At 35.8% G+C, this 18,921-nt stretch overlaps 1 protein-coding gene across 2 annotated transcripts in view; it reads right to left on the bottom strand.

The window, feature by feature from the left end:
• IFT74 (intraflagellar transport 74) overlaps positions 1-18,921 on the bottom strand; it is a 98,980-nt gene that overhangs the window by 33,209 nt on the left and 46,850 nt on the right. For both annotated transcript variants that reach the window (XM_023242368.2, XM_023242367.2), the window contains exons 10-13: positions 17,758-17,820; positions 8,792-8,935; positions 7,070-7,110; positions 4,081-4,160 (exon numbers count right to left, since the gene is read on the bottom strand). In XM_023242368.2, the coding sequence (XP_023098136.2) occupies positions 4,081-4,160; positions 7,070-7,110; positions 8,792-8,935; positions 17,758-17,820 (328 nt within the window). The remainder of the gene's footprint in view (positions 1-4,080; positions 4,161-7,069; positions 7,111-8,791; positions 8,936-17,757; positions 17,821-18,921) is intronic.

The following is an 18,921-nucleotide window of genomic DNA, read 5'->3' as shown; positions in this document are numbered from 1 at the left end:
CTCAGTCAGTTAAGCGTCCGACTTTGGCTCAGGTCATGATCTCGTGGTTTGTGAGTTTGGGCCCCACGTCGGGCTCTGTGCTGACAGCTCAGAGCCTGAAGCCTGCTTTAGAATCTGTGTCTCCCTCTCTCTCTGCCCCTCCCATGCTCATACTCTGTCTCTATCAATAATAAATAAATGTTTAAAAAAAAAAAACTGTAAAAAAAAAAATGTAGTTTGTACCCAAATTCTGACCATGTTAGCAACTTTCAATAGAACTATTTCTCATTGCTTCTAGTTAGTATAAATAATAAATAGTTCCTTACAGTACAGTATATATATTTTAATCTAAATATTTTTAGAACCTATATAACAAAATTACCTGCTCCATCAATAAGGTAAAACCACTGTATGGGTGAGGTCTAATAAATATTTAACATGATAAAACTCAATCCCTCAGAAGTTTAAAAAGAGTAATGACATCTTACTATATTGAAATTTTCTTTATGAGATTTTTTTTTTTTTTTAAATCACTTACAAAGATGAAGTAAAGATGTGAGAGCAAAGAAGCCTTTCTAGAAGTGGTCAAAAGTCCAGGGGCACCTGGGTGGCTCAGTCAGTTAAGCATCCAACTTTGGCTCAGGTCATGATCTCACGGTTTATAAATTCGAGCCCTGCATTGGGGCTCTGTGCTGACAGCTCAGAGCCTGGAGCCTGCTTCAGATTCTGTGTCTCCCCATTTCTCTGCCCCTCCCATGCTCATGCTCTGTCTCTCAACAATAAATAAACGTTAAAAAAAAATTAAAAAAAAAAGAATTGGTCAAAAGTCCAAGTGTACTATGAGGATAACTCAGCATCTGAATAATGAAGGTTTTCATAGGATAGTCAAATAACTGTTAATTTATTTTACTAAGTTAACTTTGAAACATAACTACTCAAAGTAACTTTTGACAAGGTATAACTATAAGGACTTGTCAAAATAAATAAATATAATGCACTTATGGAAGATACTGGATTACAGGGCCACTGTTAATACCGAGCAGAGAACACGACTACACCTAACACAGTATCCAAGGATGCCTGTGAATTTAAAATGAATTATGCAAAACTGAAAGGATGAAGCAACTACTAACATAGTGAGATATATATTATTAACATTATTTATGGTTTATATGCTCTTTTAACCAGAACCACTACAAGGCAAAATGGTGGCCTTAGGTGGATTATACAAAGGCACCCTAAGGTAGCAACTGTGAAATTAGTAAAATGGCCAGAGAAACAAAGCCTGGGGCAGGAAAAAGCATGAATTGGAAAGCCAAAATAACTTGATTATCCTCTACACCTTAAGAAGTGGATTATCTACAGTCTTCAGTCAAGGGACTGTGAGAATGCAGATAAAGGTAAGAACCCATCACTTTACTGGTAATAAATAATGAATCCAAGGTAGGAATCTTCCAGAAAGTAATAAAACCTTTGCTAACCAATCAAACTGTCTCTGGAAAAGAGTGCATATGTACATCCTAAGAACTAGAGGGCCCAAAGAAGTGACAGAGCTCAATTTTCACCTTCAGTTCATTCTCAAATCTTTCCCTGCTAAAATACATCACTGTTTCATTCATTCCACAAACATTTATTGTTTATTTTCCCAGACACCATGTTGATGAAAGAGGTTACCAGAGTGAATAAGACACAGTCTGCATCCTTTGAGGATGTACAGCCTAAAGGAAAAGACAAACATCCAAGGACATAGTGGTAATATAGTATGGTCAATACAGTGATATATTTATGCACAGTATGCTCTGATACAGGGGTGTGTGTGTCTTAGTCCAGCCCTGATATAGGTCAGGGAGGGAGGTTAGGGTTATTATGCTAGATGAAAGGATACCTGAGGTAGATTTTAAAGATGAGAAGTTAGTAAGTAAATAACAGGGAAAAGAACATTCAAGACAAGGGAATAAATAGTAGGAGCAAAGGACTGAGTCTGATTTATGGTAAAGGGGGTGAGGTGCAGGGTACTGTAAGGAGATTATTATTAGAATGTAAGGACATAAATGATGAGGAGGAGAGGAGACTGACAACAAACAAATCAGATTGCAGAGGGACTATAATGCCATGAAAAGATTCTTAAACTTTTTCTCCCATAGGTCATGGGGAACCACTGTTAAGCAGGAGAATGACAGAGAATCAATTTTACTTCAGGTCACTTTAGCAACATTGTGGTAGATCAACCAAGAAAGAGCAAGACTGGAGATGGGGCAACCAGTTAGAAGGCTACTGCAAAAGGTCAGACGAGAAATAATGAAGTCCTGAGCTAACACATAACCTTCTAACAAAACCTCCCTGTGCTATTGCACCCATAATTTATGTTCACAGTATAGCACAAGAACAAAAAATTAATGTGTTATGTATATACAAACATACATATGTACATAATATTTATGTAACACATATATTTTTATAGATACTTTAACTTTTTTGTTACTATTAAATTATAGATTGTCTTTTTCCACATTAATCAAAAAGGACAAAGAAGGTTAGAAAACAAAAAGGAAAATAGAAGCCAAAATTCAAAACATTCTACTTAACTTAGAACTAGCAATTAATAGTTACCCTTAAAATGAATTACTTTACTGGAAAAATAAATTGAGTGTTGTTAGAAGTTTAAACGTAGGAAGAGGAAAATTGTTTAGAAAGTTTCCTATAAAGCATCTAAAATCAAGAACATTATCAGATTTCTCAGAATAAGCTATTAATAAAAAAATCTAGAATACTAGATCTACATAAATTAAAAGCAATAAAATAATTTAATAAGGAAGATAGTATGACCTTAGTTTTAACAATTTATTTGGAGCTTACCTTGTCATATATACCATTTAGTATTCATAAACTTAGTGAGGAATGACTCATATTCACTTTGCAGATGAGAAAATTTAAGCTCAGATAAGTTTATCTGATAACTGGAACTTAAAGTTTGTCTGCCTTGTATGCCTAATATGCCTAAATGTCTTACTTGAAGCCATTACTAGTAGCCATATGTAAATAAAACTAAGCATTTCATAGGAATATTTTTACTTCACAAATGTAGCACTGATCAGGCTTGGACAATAGAATAAAACTTTGGGATCAAAGAAAACTTGGTCTAAACCTAGACTTTATCCCTTACTAGCTGTGGGAATTTGAGTAATTTCTCTGGGCTTCAACAAGTATAAAAGGGCTTACAAGGCTTCAATGGTTCTTGAAAAGATCACATAGTACCCAATCCAGGTAAGTAAGCAATCAATAGTAGCTAATGCTATTATTCACACATCAAGAAAAAATATAAATAATATAACCACACATATACTGTAACTCTCCAATCCCCACATGTTCATACCCCAGGCTCCCACAAGGGTTCTAGTCCCTTTGGCCCTTCATATCCCACAGCTGGGGCAAGTAGGGAAAGGATCAGATCAGTACTTGCTACCTCATTACAGAGACCCCTAAGAAATTAATTCTTTCTGTTTGGGACTTGATCCTCTCTCTCCTCCCAATTCTATCAGCTACCCCAGTTGATAGCTGACCACATTAAGAAGGTATAAATTAGAAATCTGTAATAAGTTTAAACCATTTTATTTCATTTTTTTTTAAAAACTGGGGCGCCTGGGTGGCTCAGTCAGTTAAGCGTCTGACTTCGGCTCAGGTCATGACCTCATGGTTCACGAGTTCGGGCCCCATGTCGGCCTCTGTGGTGACAGCTCAGAGCCTAGAGTCTGCTTTGGATTCTGTGTCTCCCTCTCTCTCTGTCCCTCCCCTGCTTGTGCTCTGTCTCTCACTCTCTCAAAAATAAATAAAAATATTAAAAAAAAAAAAACTGCTTTGCAAAACAAAATAAATTCTTGTCATTATATAACCACTTTATTTCAAGTTTTTAGTCAACTTACACAACTTAATATTAATTATATTTACTATTATAGTATAGTTTAGCATTTTAGTAATGCTAGAGATATCACACAGAATTAAATATTAAATCCCACGTAAATAGTCCCTGAAGTCCAGGGCAATACTATATCAATACTGCTATATACCTGCTATCACACATTATAAAAATACCAGAAAAATTACCTTGGTGTTCTTCTAAATCCATGTCCAGTTGTCTAATTTCTTCATTAAATTGCTTTATTTTTTCTTTTATATCTGTTAACCTGTTGAAAATATTATTTAATAAAGTTATGATAGAGGGATGCCTGGATGGCTCAGTTGGTTAAGCATCTGACTCTTGATTTTGGCTCAGGTCATGATCTCATGGTTCTTAAGTTTGAGCCCTGCATTGTGCTCCATGTTGACAGCACGGAGCCTGCTTGGAATTCTCTCCTCTCCTCTCTCTCTCTCTCTCTCTCTGCCCCTCCCCCCTCCCCAAGATAAATAAACTTAAAAAAAAAATAAATTTGACAGATAATTTAGATATCCAGTAAAAACATTAAAATTAAAACATTAAATAAAAATTTAATAACGTTAGGAAATCTTTTCTAAGTTGCATAAATAATATCTATAAATAATATGCCCTATTCTGAAGACAATACTATAGAGAGAAAAATCTTTTCCAGATCTTTTTATAGGATTCGTATTTAGAATAGAAGTATATTCTGAGAAAGTTAGGTTGCCTGATTTCAATAGCAGACCTTTCCCCCATCCTTTTCTTGAGTGTGACTTGTGACATTAAAGTGAAAAATCTTTAGCAACCTTCTTTTTGCAGGTCTATAAAAACTGAACTAAGTTGACAAATTAGTCTCAAAAATTAGAGAATAATAAAAAATTTACTACTGACTGATGATTATATAGGTTAAAATTTTTAACAAACAGCATTTGTACTTATTACAAAGCTACAATAATTAACACAATGTGGTACTGGACTAAAGGAAGACATATACAGCAATAGAATAAAACTGAGAGTCCAGAAATGGGACCCCCTGTATTGATACACAACTGGTTTTTGACAAAGGTGCAAGAATAATTAAATGGGGAAAGAATATTGAATAATATTTATTGAAAGAATATTTCAACAAATGTTGCTGGGACAACTGGATAAGCACAAACAAAAGAATAAAATTGGACCCTACCTCATACCATATATAAAAGTTTACTTAAAATGAATCATAGATCTAAACATAAGAGCTAAACTATAAAATTCTTAAAATGAATCATCAGCATAGATCTTCATGACTTTGGATTAGGCATTGGTTTCTTAGATAGGACACCAAAACCATAAGCAACAAAATAAAAAATAAACTAGACATTATCAAAATCTAAAACTTTTGTTCTTCAAAGGACACCACTAAGAGAATGAAAAGACAACCAACAGAATGGTAGAAAAACTTCACAATGATTTATCTGATAAGAGACATGTCTCTAGAATATATAAAGACTTCTTAACAATTCAATAATAAAAAGATAAATAATCCAATTAAAAAATGGGCAAAGGGGGTAGCTGGGTTGGGAAGTATCCAGCTCTAGATTTCAGCTCAGGCCATGATCCCACAGTTCTTGAGTTCCAGCCCCACATCAGGCTCTGCACTGGCAGCATGGAGCCTGCTTGGGATTCTCTCTCTGCCTCTCTCTCTGCCCCTCTCTGGCTCGTGCTCACTTTCTCTTTCTCAAAATAAATAAATAAGCATTTTTAAAAAATTGGCAAAGGATATGAGCAGACATTTCTCTAAAGAAGATATAGACATGGTCAATAAACATCAGTCATTAGGGAAATGCAAATCAAAACCATAATGAGATACCACTTTCTACCCACTAGGATGGCTAGAATTAAAAAAACAAACAAACAGATAATAACAAGTATTGGTGAGGACTGGAGAAACTGGAATGCTCATGCACCGCTGGTATAAATGTAAAATGGTGCAGCTTCTTGGAAGATAGTCTGGCTGGTCCTAGAGTTACTATATAGGCCAGCAATTTTATTCCTCAGTATAAACCCAAGAAAAGTGAAAACATATATACATCAGTGTTCATGCCAGCATGATCCATCATAGCCCAAAACTGGAAACAATCCAAATACCCATTGACTGATAAATGGATAAATATGGCATATCCACACAATGGAATATTATTTGGCAAAAAAAAAAAAAAAAAAAAAAAAGAAAGAAAGAAAAGAAGAGAAAAGAAAATAAAAGAAATTATATACTGATACATACTACCACACAGATGAACCTTGAAGATATTATGCTAAGTGAAAGAATCTAGCCACACAGAATATCCAAAATAGGCCAAACTACAGCAACATAAAGTAGAATGGTAGACTAGGGCTGGGAGTGGTGGATAAGGGGGGTGAGGAAAGGGGTGTTGGATCTTACTGAGGTAATGATTGCACAATTCTGAATATACTAAAAACCTTTGAATTGTATACTTTAAATATGTGAATTGTATGGTAAGGAATATATATATATATTTTAATGATTTTTTTTTGAAAGAGAGCACATGTGAGTGGGGAAGGGGTAGTGACAGAGGGGGACAGAGGATCTGAAGCAGGTTCTATGCTGACAGCAGAGAGCCCAACGCAGGGCTCAAAGCCACCAACTGTAAGATCATGACCTGAGCTGAAGTTGGGTGCTTAAGCAACTGAGCCACCTAGGCACCCCTGGTGTGTATCATATCTTAATAGAGCTGTTTTAAAAAAATAATTATGTTATCCAATGGCTCTTAACTAAACATTAAAAGAAATATTTAAATCTCTAAATAAGATTGAACATTACATCAGTACTATCAGTGTGAAACATAGAAAAAAATAACTAACAATATGTACCTATTGCACATTTAGAATGAAATTTAAGGGGCGCCTGGGTGGCGCAGTCGGTTAAGCGTCCGACTTCAGCCAGGTCACGATCTCACGGTCCGTGAGTTCGAGCCCCGCGTCAGGCTCTGGGCTGATGGCTCAGAGCCTGGAGCCTGTTTCTGATTCTGTGTCTCCCTCTCTCTCTGCCCCTCCCCCATTCATGCTGTCTCTCTCTGTCCCAAAAATAAATAAACGTTGAGAAAAAAAAAAAAATTTTAGAATGAAATTTAAAACATGTGAAATGGATGTAGTATGTCATATTATAAATGTACTTACTGTCGCTCCATGCTGGCTATTTCCTGATTATCTTCTTTAACCTATAAAAGCATATAAACAAAATAGTACTTAAAGAGTTACTTATCATTAGGCTATCTTAAAGAGAATTTCCTTCTAAGGTATGTTGTACAAATATGTCAAATGTAGTCTCTTTCTTGAAATCTATTTCTTAAAATTCAACCTTTGAAGTAAAAAAAAATACGTATTTTATATATAAAAATTTTATAATTATGTATACACACACACACACACACATTATTAAGATACTACTCACAGATTTTCCCTTTTTTCTCAAAGCAAGGGTGATGACTGATACATCTATACCTATCTGTTTGGCACCATGAGGCTGTTGTGTCTTCAGGCCTAGATCAGTTTACATAAATATCCAGGCTTTCTGAGACTGTCTTTCCTTAGCCCCTCACCCACACCCACACAAGGCAGGGTTGCCAGATTTCATGATCTCTATTACACTTGAATTTCAGATAAATAATAACTTTCAGGGCATGTATTTACCATGATTAATATATGTGTGTGTGTGTACACACACGCACACACACACATATATTATAATATATAATAATAATACATATATAATATATACATATATAATAATATGTATATTATAAACAATTATTAATTGTTTATATGAAATTAAAATTTAACCGGTTGTTGTGTATTTCATCTGGCAATCCTATCCCAAGATCACATTCTCCCTCCCCTGCGTCCAATGATTTCTTTCCAAGGAACTTCAGAGATTCTAGATTTTAATACCTTTCTGGAATGATTCTAATACTTAAATAGTTCCTGAGTTGATCCCTAAGGTTCATCCAAACCATTTGGGCTCAACCTAATCCCACAGAGGAGTCTCATCTGTAGGTTCCTAATGGGTGCTGTTCCCAAATATATATGCAGTGCTCCAGGAGCCCTATAGTTAGGGTGTCTCAGGATAAACAACAGGTTAATTATAACTTAGTGCTAGATTAAAACTAGCTTTGGGGTAATAAGAAAGCTAATGAATACATGTGACACAACCTGGTGACATACTGCGATTTCATAGTACATTTTAACTCCATTCACTTCACAGAGACACTGATGATAATCACCATAAAATTCATTAGCCTTGGGGCATTTTGTTTTCTAAATATTAGGCCCAAACAAATAAAGGAACAGATCTTCAATAAGATCATCTAATTATTTATGGACCAATAAAGAAGACTTTCAGTTTTCTTATATGGATCCAAAACATGAAAATGGCCAAAATGTGCACAAGAGACATGTAAAATTAGGATTTAAGTCAAGAAACAGCTTATGTGAAAAATGACGTGCACCTAGATTTTCTTGGTCAAACAGTTCATCATTATTTATTTATTTTTTAATGTTTATTTATTTTGAGAGAGGGAGAGTGAGCAGGGATGGGAGGGTGGCAGAAAGAGAGGGAGAGAGAGAATCCCAAGGAGGCTCTACACTGTCAGTACAAAGCCAGGTGGAGGGTTCAAATTCACAAACTGTGAGATCATGACCTGAGCCGAGATCAAGAGCTGGACACTTAACCGACTGAGCCACCCCGGCACCCCAGTTAATCTTAATTTAGATGAAACTCACTTTTCACTGTTTTTGAAGACAATAAACTTACTGGCTTTCTGTTCAATATACATGCCTTAAATAAAATAATCAGAATACTTAACAAATCTTAACATAGTAAAGTATTTTTGTTTTTTCTACCTGCTTAAGTAATCTCTCTCTCTCTTCCATTGGAGATCCCATGCTTTTGTCTTCAGCAATCATTTGGTCTCGATGGGACTCCAACTCATAAAGTTTTTCATGCAGCAATACAGCCTCCTGTTTAACCTGGGAGTGTGCTATTTCCTAGTGAGCACAAAAAGAAGAAAAATTTAATTGCATTTTATAAAAACTACTCTCAAGTAGGTTTTAGTTTATAAGAATTAGGACAAATTTAAGCCATCAGCATATTCAAATAGAGATATTCAATATCTATACTACTCAATAATGCTACAAAGCACATTTGTAAATTGGAAGAATAAAAATAAACTTTTTCCTTCATAAGCCATTTTCAGTTTAAAATTCACAAGAAGATGGTGGTTTATTTTATCTTCTAAATATAACGCCTGAACAAAGACAGACATCTCTACTATTGGGAAGATAATTAAGAAATTGTCACAATGTATGTACAACTTAAACCACAACATTCATTTGGAAGTCCAAAGACCTGATCTCTAGAAGGAAGATATTTTCTCCTGGCTAGTCATATATATTCTACTACAATATTACAAGTTGAACTTTGTCACCCAAAGATATGTTGAAGTCCTAATCTCCAGAACCATGAATACGACCTAATTTGTAAAAGAGAGCACTCATAGATTTAGTCCAGTTAAGATGAGGTCATTAGGATAGACCCTAGTCCAGTGTGGATGGTGTCCTTATGAGAAGATGTACAGACAGAGACAAAGAAGGAGAGTGCCATGTGATGACACAGGCAGAGACGAGTGATGCAGCTAAAATAAAGGAATGACTACCCAGGATTGATAGCCACCACCAGGAGCTAGGAAGAGGCAAGGAAGGATTCTAACAGTATCTCAGAGGGAACATGGTTCTGCTGATACCTTGATTTTAGATTTCTGGGCTCTAGAATGGTGAGAAAATTTGTTGTTTTAAGCCACCCAGTTGGTGTGGATTTATTATAGCAGTGTTAGGAAATTAATACGCATACATAGGATAGTCTTGTATATTCACCACTATTCCACTGTTCACAAAGAGAAATTAAGGGCTGTGATAATTTTTAGATAACCAAAAGAGGTAGGGATGTTGACAGTGATGAGGATGAGGGGGAAAATGACATTTGGAGCTGTTATTTATTGAGCAAGTGCCTGTGCCAGGCACTATATTCCATGTTCTTTAGACACTATCTCTAATACTCAAAGCAACTCTATCAGATAATACTATTATCTCTGTTTTACAGATGAAAAGACAGAGGATCTAAATCTAAATAATTTTCTAAGTTAACAAAAATAAAAGTTAATGATGATATCTGAAGCCAGGCCCACAGCATGAACAAGACCAAATTTTTAAGATGAAAGACCTCTTTTTTGAAAGCCAAAGACAAGGATTAAAAAAAGGAAAAAGCGTGTAAGAGGAAATGTTTGAAAGTCTATTAAAAAAGCATCTTATAGAAGTGCCTGGCTGGCTCAGTTGGTGAAGAATGCGACTCTTGATCTCAGGATTGTAAGTAGGGACCACACTGTGTGCAGAGATTACTTAAAAATAAAATCTTGAAAGAAAAAAAAAAGCAGGGGTGCCTAGGTGGCTCAGTTGATTAAGCATCTGACTCTTGATCTCAGCTCGCAGCTCTTGATCTCAGAGCCAATAAAAAAAAAAAGCATATATACAGCTCAATTAATCAATTAGCTTCAGGTCAAACAGCACGATAATAAAATACAGATAGAAAAAATACAGGTTATCTTGAGATACCCTTTTTCATAGCTATCTCCCCCTTCCTTTATTTATTTATTTATTTATTTATTTATTTATTTATTTAATGTTCATTTGTTTTTGAGATAGAGAAAGACAGAGCACGAACGAGGGAGGGCCAGAGAGAGGGAGACAGAATCCGAAGCAGGCTCCAGGCTCTGAGCTGTCAGCACAGAGCCTGACGTGGGGCTCGAACTCACGGACTGTGAGATCATGACCTGAGCCAAAGCCAGATGCTTGACTGAGCCACCCAGGCACATCTCCCCCTTCCTTTTGCTTAATCATCCTAAAAACCTCTTCAAATTGTATCTCAATAAAACCGTTCCTGAATAAAACTCATGTTGATTCTTCACCTATGTTTTTTACATTCTGGTGAAATGAACAAGTAATACTTAGCATAGTAGTGAACACACAGTAGATATTCAATAAATACGAGTTAAATGATATCTGACACAATGTTTTCTTGAAGAACAAGTCCAAATAAAAAATAGAAGGAATCTGGCAAAAGTTAAATAAAATTAGTAACTTATACTTTTCCTGATTTGGGAATACTGTAAGTTTTATAAAATTTCATGTTATCTTACTCATACATGTTCTGATTCCAAAAAGTAGCAGCAATATAAACACTAAGTCCAAAAATATAGCTTATACCTCTTCCTGCAGAAACTAAATTTGCCAAGTGAAATAAGACCTGACATTCCCTACATACCCTAAAACAGATAGTGAGGAATTCTGTAGGGCAGCTGTGTTAATACTTAATGTGGCCCTTATTCTTTGAAGCTTATAGAGATCTGTTACCATAGAGATCCAAAAAAATAAAAATTATATATACCTACATGAGGACAATTAGATATAGAAAACCATCTTAACATTTTTAAGCAAACTACTTTTTCAACAGTAAATTTCCAAAAGAATTACAAAATACTCATGCTTAATTCTTTTTGCAAGACAGTAATCTTGTCAATCTACAAGTGTTCCCAATCCTATTATCATGATACCTACTGGAATCCATAGGAAATCAGGAAAAGGCAGGCAAGGTTTGAGGTACAGACAGTATACTGAAGTGTAAAGGACATGAAAAGGTAGTTCACAGAAAAAGAAATACATTGGCCAATAAATATATAAAGAAATACTCAATTTCATGCATAAACAAATGAAAATCAAAACAAGATAGAAATTTTTACCCATTAAACCAGCAAAAATGGAAAAAGTGGATAATGCTTGCCATTAATGAGTGCAGGGGAAAATAGGCACTCTCATACATTGAATCTAGAAGTAGAAAATGGAACTACCTTTTTGGAAGGCAATTTGGCAACCTGACATTTTAGAAGTGTGTATCCTTTGACCCTCTGCAAGAAATTTATCTTAAGACATATTTACATAACTACATAAAGTGCATGTTTTTACTGCAGCACTGTTTATAATACAAAAAAACTATAAACAACCTATTCATCTACAAGGCTATGTTATAGTTATACAATATAACACGGTGCAGTAATTTACAATAATGATTTACAACAATAATTACAATAATTTACAATAATAATTTACAATAATAGCTGAGGTGAACAGAATTCAAGAGAAAATGTTAAGTGAAAAAAAAACAAATCAAGCTGCATATGAAGTGTGAATCCCACTTGAGGTTTTCCATAACAATAAAACCAAGATAAGATTATGAGATTGTTGTAAAGATTAAACAACAATGCTGGTGATCTTTGTAAAGAGCTCAAAAAAAGCACATAGTAAACACTCAAAAAATACGAAGTACTTCTGTCTAGAAAGAGGGGAAAAAACAGGCATTTTCACTTTTATCTTATTCAACTGTTTTGAATAAAAAATAATTTTTTGAGTAAAAAAATTTTTCATTAAAAAACACATGTGCTGCTGATCAAAAAGGATTTAAATGATATAACAGAAAGTGAATTTAGAATAATAGTCATAAAATTAATCGCTGGGCTTGAAAACAGTATACAGGACAGCAGAGAATCTCTTGCTACAGAGATCAAGGGACTAAGGAACAGTCATGAGGAGCTGAAAAACGCTTTGAACGAAATGCATAACAAAATGGAAACCACCACAGCTCGGCTTGAAGAAGCAGAGGAGAGAATAGGTGAACTAGAAGATAAAGTTATGGAAAAAGAGGAAGCTGAGAAAAAGAGAGATAAAAAAATCCAGGAGTATGAGGGGAAAATTAGAGAACTAAGTGATACACTAAAAAGAAATAATATACGCATAATTGGTATCCCAGAGGAGGAAGAGAGAGGGAAAGGTGCTGAAGGGGTACTTGAAGAAATAATAGCTGAGAACTTCCCTGAACTGGGGAAGGAAAAAGGCATTGAAATCCAAGAGGCACAGAGAACTCCCTTCAGACGTAACTTGAATCGATCTTCTGCACGACATATCATAGTGAAACTGGCAAAATACAAGGATAAAGAGAAAATTCTGAAAGCAGCAAGGGGTAAACGTGCCCTCACATATAAAGGGAGACCTATAAGACTCGTGACTGATCTCTCTTTTGAAACTTGGCAGGCCAGAAAGAATTGGCACGAGATTTTCAGGGTGCTAGACAGAAAAAATAGGCAGCCGAGAATCCTTTATCCAGCAAGTCTGTCATTTAGAATAGAAGGAGAGATAAAGGTCTTTCTAAACAAACAAAAACTGAAGGAATTTGTCACCACTAAACCAGCCCTACAAGAGATCCTAAGGGGGACCCTGTGAGACAAAGTCCCAGAGACATCACTACAAGCATAAAACATACAGACATCACAATGACTCTAAACCCGTATCTTTCTATAATAACACTGAATGTAAATGGATTAAATGCGCCAACCAAAAGACATAGGGTATCAGAATGGATAAAAAAACAAGACCCATCTATTTGCTGTCTACAAGAGACTCATTTTAGACCTGAGGACACCTTTAGATTGAGAGTGAGGGGATGGAGAACTATTTATCATGCGACTGGAAGCCAAAAGAAAGCTGGAGTAGCCATACTTATATCAGACAAACTAGACTTTAAATTAAAGGCTGTAACAAGAGATGAAGAAGGACATTATATAATAGTTACAGGGTCTATCCATCAGGAAGAGCTAACAATTATAAATGTCTATGCGCCGAATACCGGAGCCCCCAAATATATAAAACAATTACTCATAAACATAAGCAACCTTATTGATAAGAATGTGGTAATTGCAGGGGACTTTAACACCCCACTTACAGAAATGGACAGATCTTCTAGACACACGGTCAATAAAGAAACAAGGGCCCTGAATGAGACATTGGACCAGATGGACTTGACAGATATATTTAGAACTCTGCATCCCAAAGCAACAGAATATACTTTCTACTCGAGTGCACATGGAACATTCTCCAAGATAGATCATATACTGGGTCACAAAACAGCCCTTCATAAGTTTACAAGAATTGAAATTATACCATGCATACTTTCAGACCACAATGCTATGAAGCTTGAAATCAACCACAGGAAAAAGTCTGGAAAACCTCCAAAGGCATGGAGGTTAAAGAACACCCTACTAACGAATGAGTGGGTCAACCAGGCAATTAGAGAAGAAATTAAAAAATATATGGAAACAAACGAAAATGAAAATACAACCATCCAAACGCTTTGGGACGCAGCGAAGGCAGTCCTGAGAGGAAAATACATTGCAATCCAGGCCTATCTCAAGAAACAAGAAAAATCCCAAATACAAAATCTAACAGCACACCTAAAGGAACTAGAAGCAGAACAGCAAAGGCAGCCTAAACCCAGCAGAAGAAGAGAAATAATAAAGATCAGAGCAGAAATAAACAATATAGAATCTAAAAAAACTGTAGAGCAGATCAACGAAACCAAGAGTTGGTTTTTTGAAAAAATAAACAAAATTGACAAACCTCTAGCCAGGCTTCTCAAAAAGAAAAGGGAAATGACCCAAATAGATAAAATCATGAATGAAAATGGAATTATTACAACCAATCCTTCAGAGATACAAACAATTATCAGGGAATACTATGAAAAATTATATGCCAACAAATTGGACAACCTGGAAGAAATGGACAAATTCCTGAACACCCACACTCTTCCAAAACTCAACCAGGAGGAAATAGAAAGCTTGAACAGACCCATAACCAGCGAAGAAATTGAATCGGTTATCAAAAATCTCCCAACAAATAAGAGTCCAGGACCAGATGGCTTCCCAGGGGAGTTCTACCAGACGTTTAAAGCAGAGATAATACCTATCCTTCTCAAGCTATTCCAAGAAATAGAAAGGGAAGGAAAACTTCCAGACTCATTCTATGAAGCCAGCATAACTTTGATTCCTAAACCAGACAGAGACCCAGTAAAAAAAGAGAACTACAGGCCAATATCCCTGATGAATATGGATGCAAAAATTCTCAATAAGATACTAGCAAATCGAATTCAACGGCATATAAAAAGAATTATTCACCATGATCAAGTGGGATTCATTCCTGGGATGCAGGGCTGGTTCAACATTCGCAAATCAATCAACGTGATACATCACATTAACAAAAAAAAAGAGAAGAACCATATGATCCTGTCAATCGATGCAGAAAAGGCCTTTGACAAAATCCAGCACCCTTTCTTAATAAAAACCCTTGAGAAAGTCGGGATAGAAGGAACATACTTAAAGATCATAAAAGCCATTTATGAAAAGCCCACAGCTAACATCATCCTCAACGGGGAAAAACTGAGAGCTTTTTCCCTGAGATCAGGAACACGACAAGGATGCCCACTCTCACCGCTGCTGTTTAACATAGTGCTGGAAGTTCTAGCATCAGCAATCAGACAACAAAAGGAAATCAAAGGCATCAAAATTGGCAAAGATGAAGTCAAGCTTTCGCTTTTTGCAGATGACATGATATTATACATGGAAAATCCGATAGACTCCACCAAAAGTCTACTAGAACTGATACATGAATTCAGCAAAGTTGCAGGATACAAGATCAATGTACAGAAATCAGTTGCATTCTTATACACTAACAATGAAGCAACAGAAAGACAAATAAAGAAACTGATCCCATTCACAATTGCACCAAGAAGCATAAAATACCTAGGAATAAATCTAACCAAAGATGTAAAGGATCTGTATGCTGAAAACTATAGAAAGCTTATGAAGGAAATTGAAGAAGATTTAAAGAAATGGAAAGACATTCCCTGCTCATGGATTGGAAAAATAAATATTGTCAAAATGTCAATACTACCCAAAGCTATCTACATATTGAATGCAATCCCAATCAAAATTGCACCAGCATTCTTCTCGAAACTAGAACAAGCAATCCTAAAATTCATATGGAACCACAAAAGGCCCCGAATAGCCAAAGGAATTTTGAAGAAGAAGACCAAAGCAGGAGGCATCACAATCCCAGACTTTAACCTCTACTACAAAGCTGTCACCATCAAGACAGCGTGGTATTGGCACAAAAACAGACACATAGACCAATGGAATAGAATAGAAACCCCAGAACTAGACCCACAAACGTATGGCCAACTCATCTTTGACAAAGCAGGAAAGAACATCCAATGGAAAAAAGACAGCCTCTTTAACAAATGGTGCTGGGAGAACTGGACAGCAACATGCAGAAGGTTGAAACTAGACCACTTTCTCACACCATTCACAAAAATAAACTCAAAATGGATAAAGGACCTAAATGTGAGACAGGAAACCATCAAAACCTTAGAGGAGAAAGCAGGAAAAGACCTCTCTGACCTCAGCCGTAGCAATCTCTTACTCGACACATCCCCAAAGGCAAGGGAATTAAAAGCAAAAGTGAATTACTGGGACCTTATGAAGATAAAAAGCTTCTGCACAGCAAAGGAAACAACCAACAAAACTAAAAGGCAACCAACGGAATGGGAAAAGATATTCGCAAATGACATATCGGACAAAGGGCTAGTATCCAAAATCTATAAAGAGCTCACCAAACTCCACACCCGAAAAACAAATAACCCAGTGAAGAAATGGGCAGAAAACATGAATAGACACTTCTCTAAAGAAGACATCCGGATGGCCAACAGGCACATGAAAAGATGTTCAGCGTCGCTCCTTATCAGGGAAATACAAATCAAAACCACACTCAGGTATCACCTCACGCCAGTCAGAGTGGCCAATATGAACAAATCAGGAGACTATAGATGCTGGCGAGGATGTGGAGAAACGGGAACCCTCTTGCACTGTTGGTGGGAATGCAAATTGGTGCAGCCGCTCTGGAAAGCAGTGTGGAGGTTCCTCAGAAAATTAAAAATAGACCTACCCTATGACCCAGCAATAGCACTGCTAGGAATTTATCCAAGGGATACAGGAGTACTGATGCATAGGGCCACTTGTACCCCAATGTTCATAGCAGCACTCTCAACAATAGCCAAATTATGGAAAGAGCCTAAATGTCCATCAACTGATGAATGGATAAAGAAATTGTGGTTTATATACACAATGGAGTACTATGTGGCAATGAGAAAAAATGAAATATGGCCTTTTGTAGCAACGTGGATTGAACTGGAGAGTGTGATGCTAAGTGAAATAAGCCATAGAGAGAAAGACAGATACCATATGGTTTCACTCTTATGTGGACCCTGAGAAATTAACAGGAACCCATGGGGTAGGGGAAGGAAAAAAAAAAAAACAACAGGTTAGAGTGGGAGAGAGCCAAAGCATAAGAGACTCTTAAAAACTGAGAACAAACTGAGGGTTGATGGGGGGTGGGAGGGAGGAGAGGGTGGGTGATGGGTATTGAGGAGGGCACCTTTTGGGATGAGCACTGGGTGTTGTATGGAAACCAATTTGTCAATAAACTTCATAAAAAAAAAAAAACACATGTGCTTTTTAAATTAAAACTACTTTAAATAAACAAATAACAAATGCAAGCATTTACATCTTTAAAGTGATGAACTAATCTCTCTCCCTTTTCACTTTTATTAGACTCTTTCTTCACATGTCTTTAACTTACCATTAGATTTTACATGCCTCAGCAAGGCAGAATGATTCCTTTTGCACACAGTAGGTACTCAATAACTGAATCTAATTTCTTAAACTAGGATATTTGTGGTGATGAATGGGAAAAAAATTATACTCCTCTTAGTAAACTGCTAAATAAATATGTCCTTGAATGAGTTCCATTAATATATTTAGCTGAATTATCTTTTGTAGCTGAGTAATATAAGAACCTTTATTTGATTTTATACGTACAGCTTCCAAGCTCTCTTTTTTCATGTTCAGTGAGTCTAGTTGTTGCTGAAGTGTATCTAATTCCTAAGAAAAAGGAAAAAAGCAAATATATATGCAAGTTATATTTAGAATAATCTGTTTCTCAACATTTCAAATGTGGTTGTGGCAAATATGATTGTGGTTTTGTAAACATATTCAACTCATATCTTGCTATATGACTAGAATTTATTAACATTATTTGTATTTTTGTTAATTTTTTTCATTACTCCTAAAAACTATGCCATGATCTACCTTTAAAAATACCTTATGAGCTTGTCAAAGGTAGCTAGCCCTTTACACAGTGAATCATCATTGTGTTTCAAGAATATTAAATATCAGAAGCCTTCAAATTAATGATGTCATTGTTTAAAGTCATGATTTTTAATTTTGATTTCTTAACTATGTTTTCATATATTTTGTCTAATTTCTCTTAGAGCCAACACATAATATACATGGCTCACTCCTAGGGACAAGACTTTTGAGCTGATTACTTATTCAAAAACAGCTGTGCAAGATTAATTACATTTTCATGGTATTTTGGCATTTCTATAATAGTCTTTTCTTCAGTGTTTCATTTTATGTTATAAATCCTGAATAAAAAGTTATATTAAATTGTTGGTGAAGTGGGTGGATGAGTGGTTCAGCCGGTTGAGCATCTGACTCTTGATATCAGCTCAGGTCAGGATCTCACAGTTATTAGATGGAGCCAGCAGCCCCCTCTGTGCTAAGCATAGAGCTGGCTTGGGATTCTCTCTCTCTCCGCCTCCCCACCAAATAAATAAATGAACTTTAAAAAATAGTCAAGTAATATTTGAGAAACTGTATTCATTACTGGCATTCGGGAGGACTAATTCTCTGTGAACTGTTGGGTTAAGGGATATATAGGCATGTAAAGGCACTAACTTGCTAATCTAAGTCACCACCATAACTGAATGTTGGGAGAATTCTCAATGAGCCCTCAGCAGGCCCCCAAATTTTTACTTAAACACCATGATTAGGAAGCAAGAGATGTTCAAATCAAGGACACGGTAAAAGAGATGCTTATTAGGTGCTGCTTATTAGGAAAGAGAGTAAATATCTATATGGCTCTGGTATATGGGAGTTTTTATTATTTCCATTTACAGTTCATTTAAAAAAACAAGTGTT

This window comes from Felis catus, chromosome D4 (genome assembly GCF_018350175.1).
Source record: "Felis catus isolate Fca126 chromosome D4, F.catus_Fca126_mat1.0, whole genome shotgun sequence".
NCBI lineage: Eukaryota > Metazoa > Chordata > Mammalia > Carnivora > Felidae > Felis > Felis catus.
Note: the sequence above shows the minus strand (reverse complement) of the source record. Positions and strands in the feature narration are given on the sequence as shown.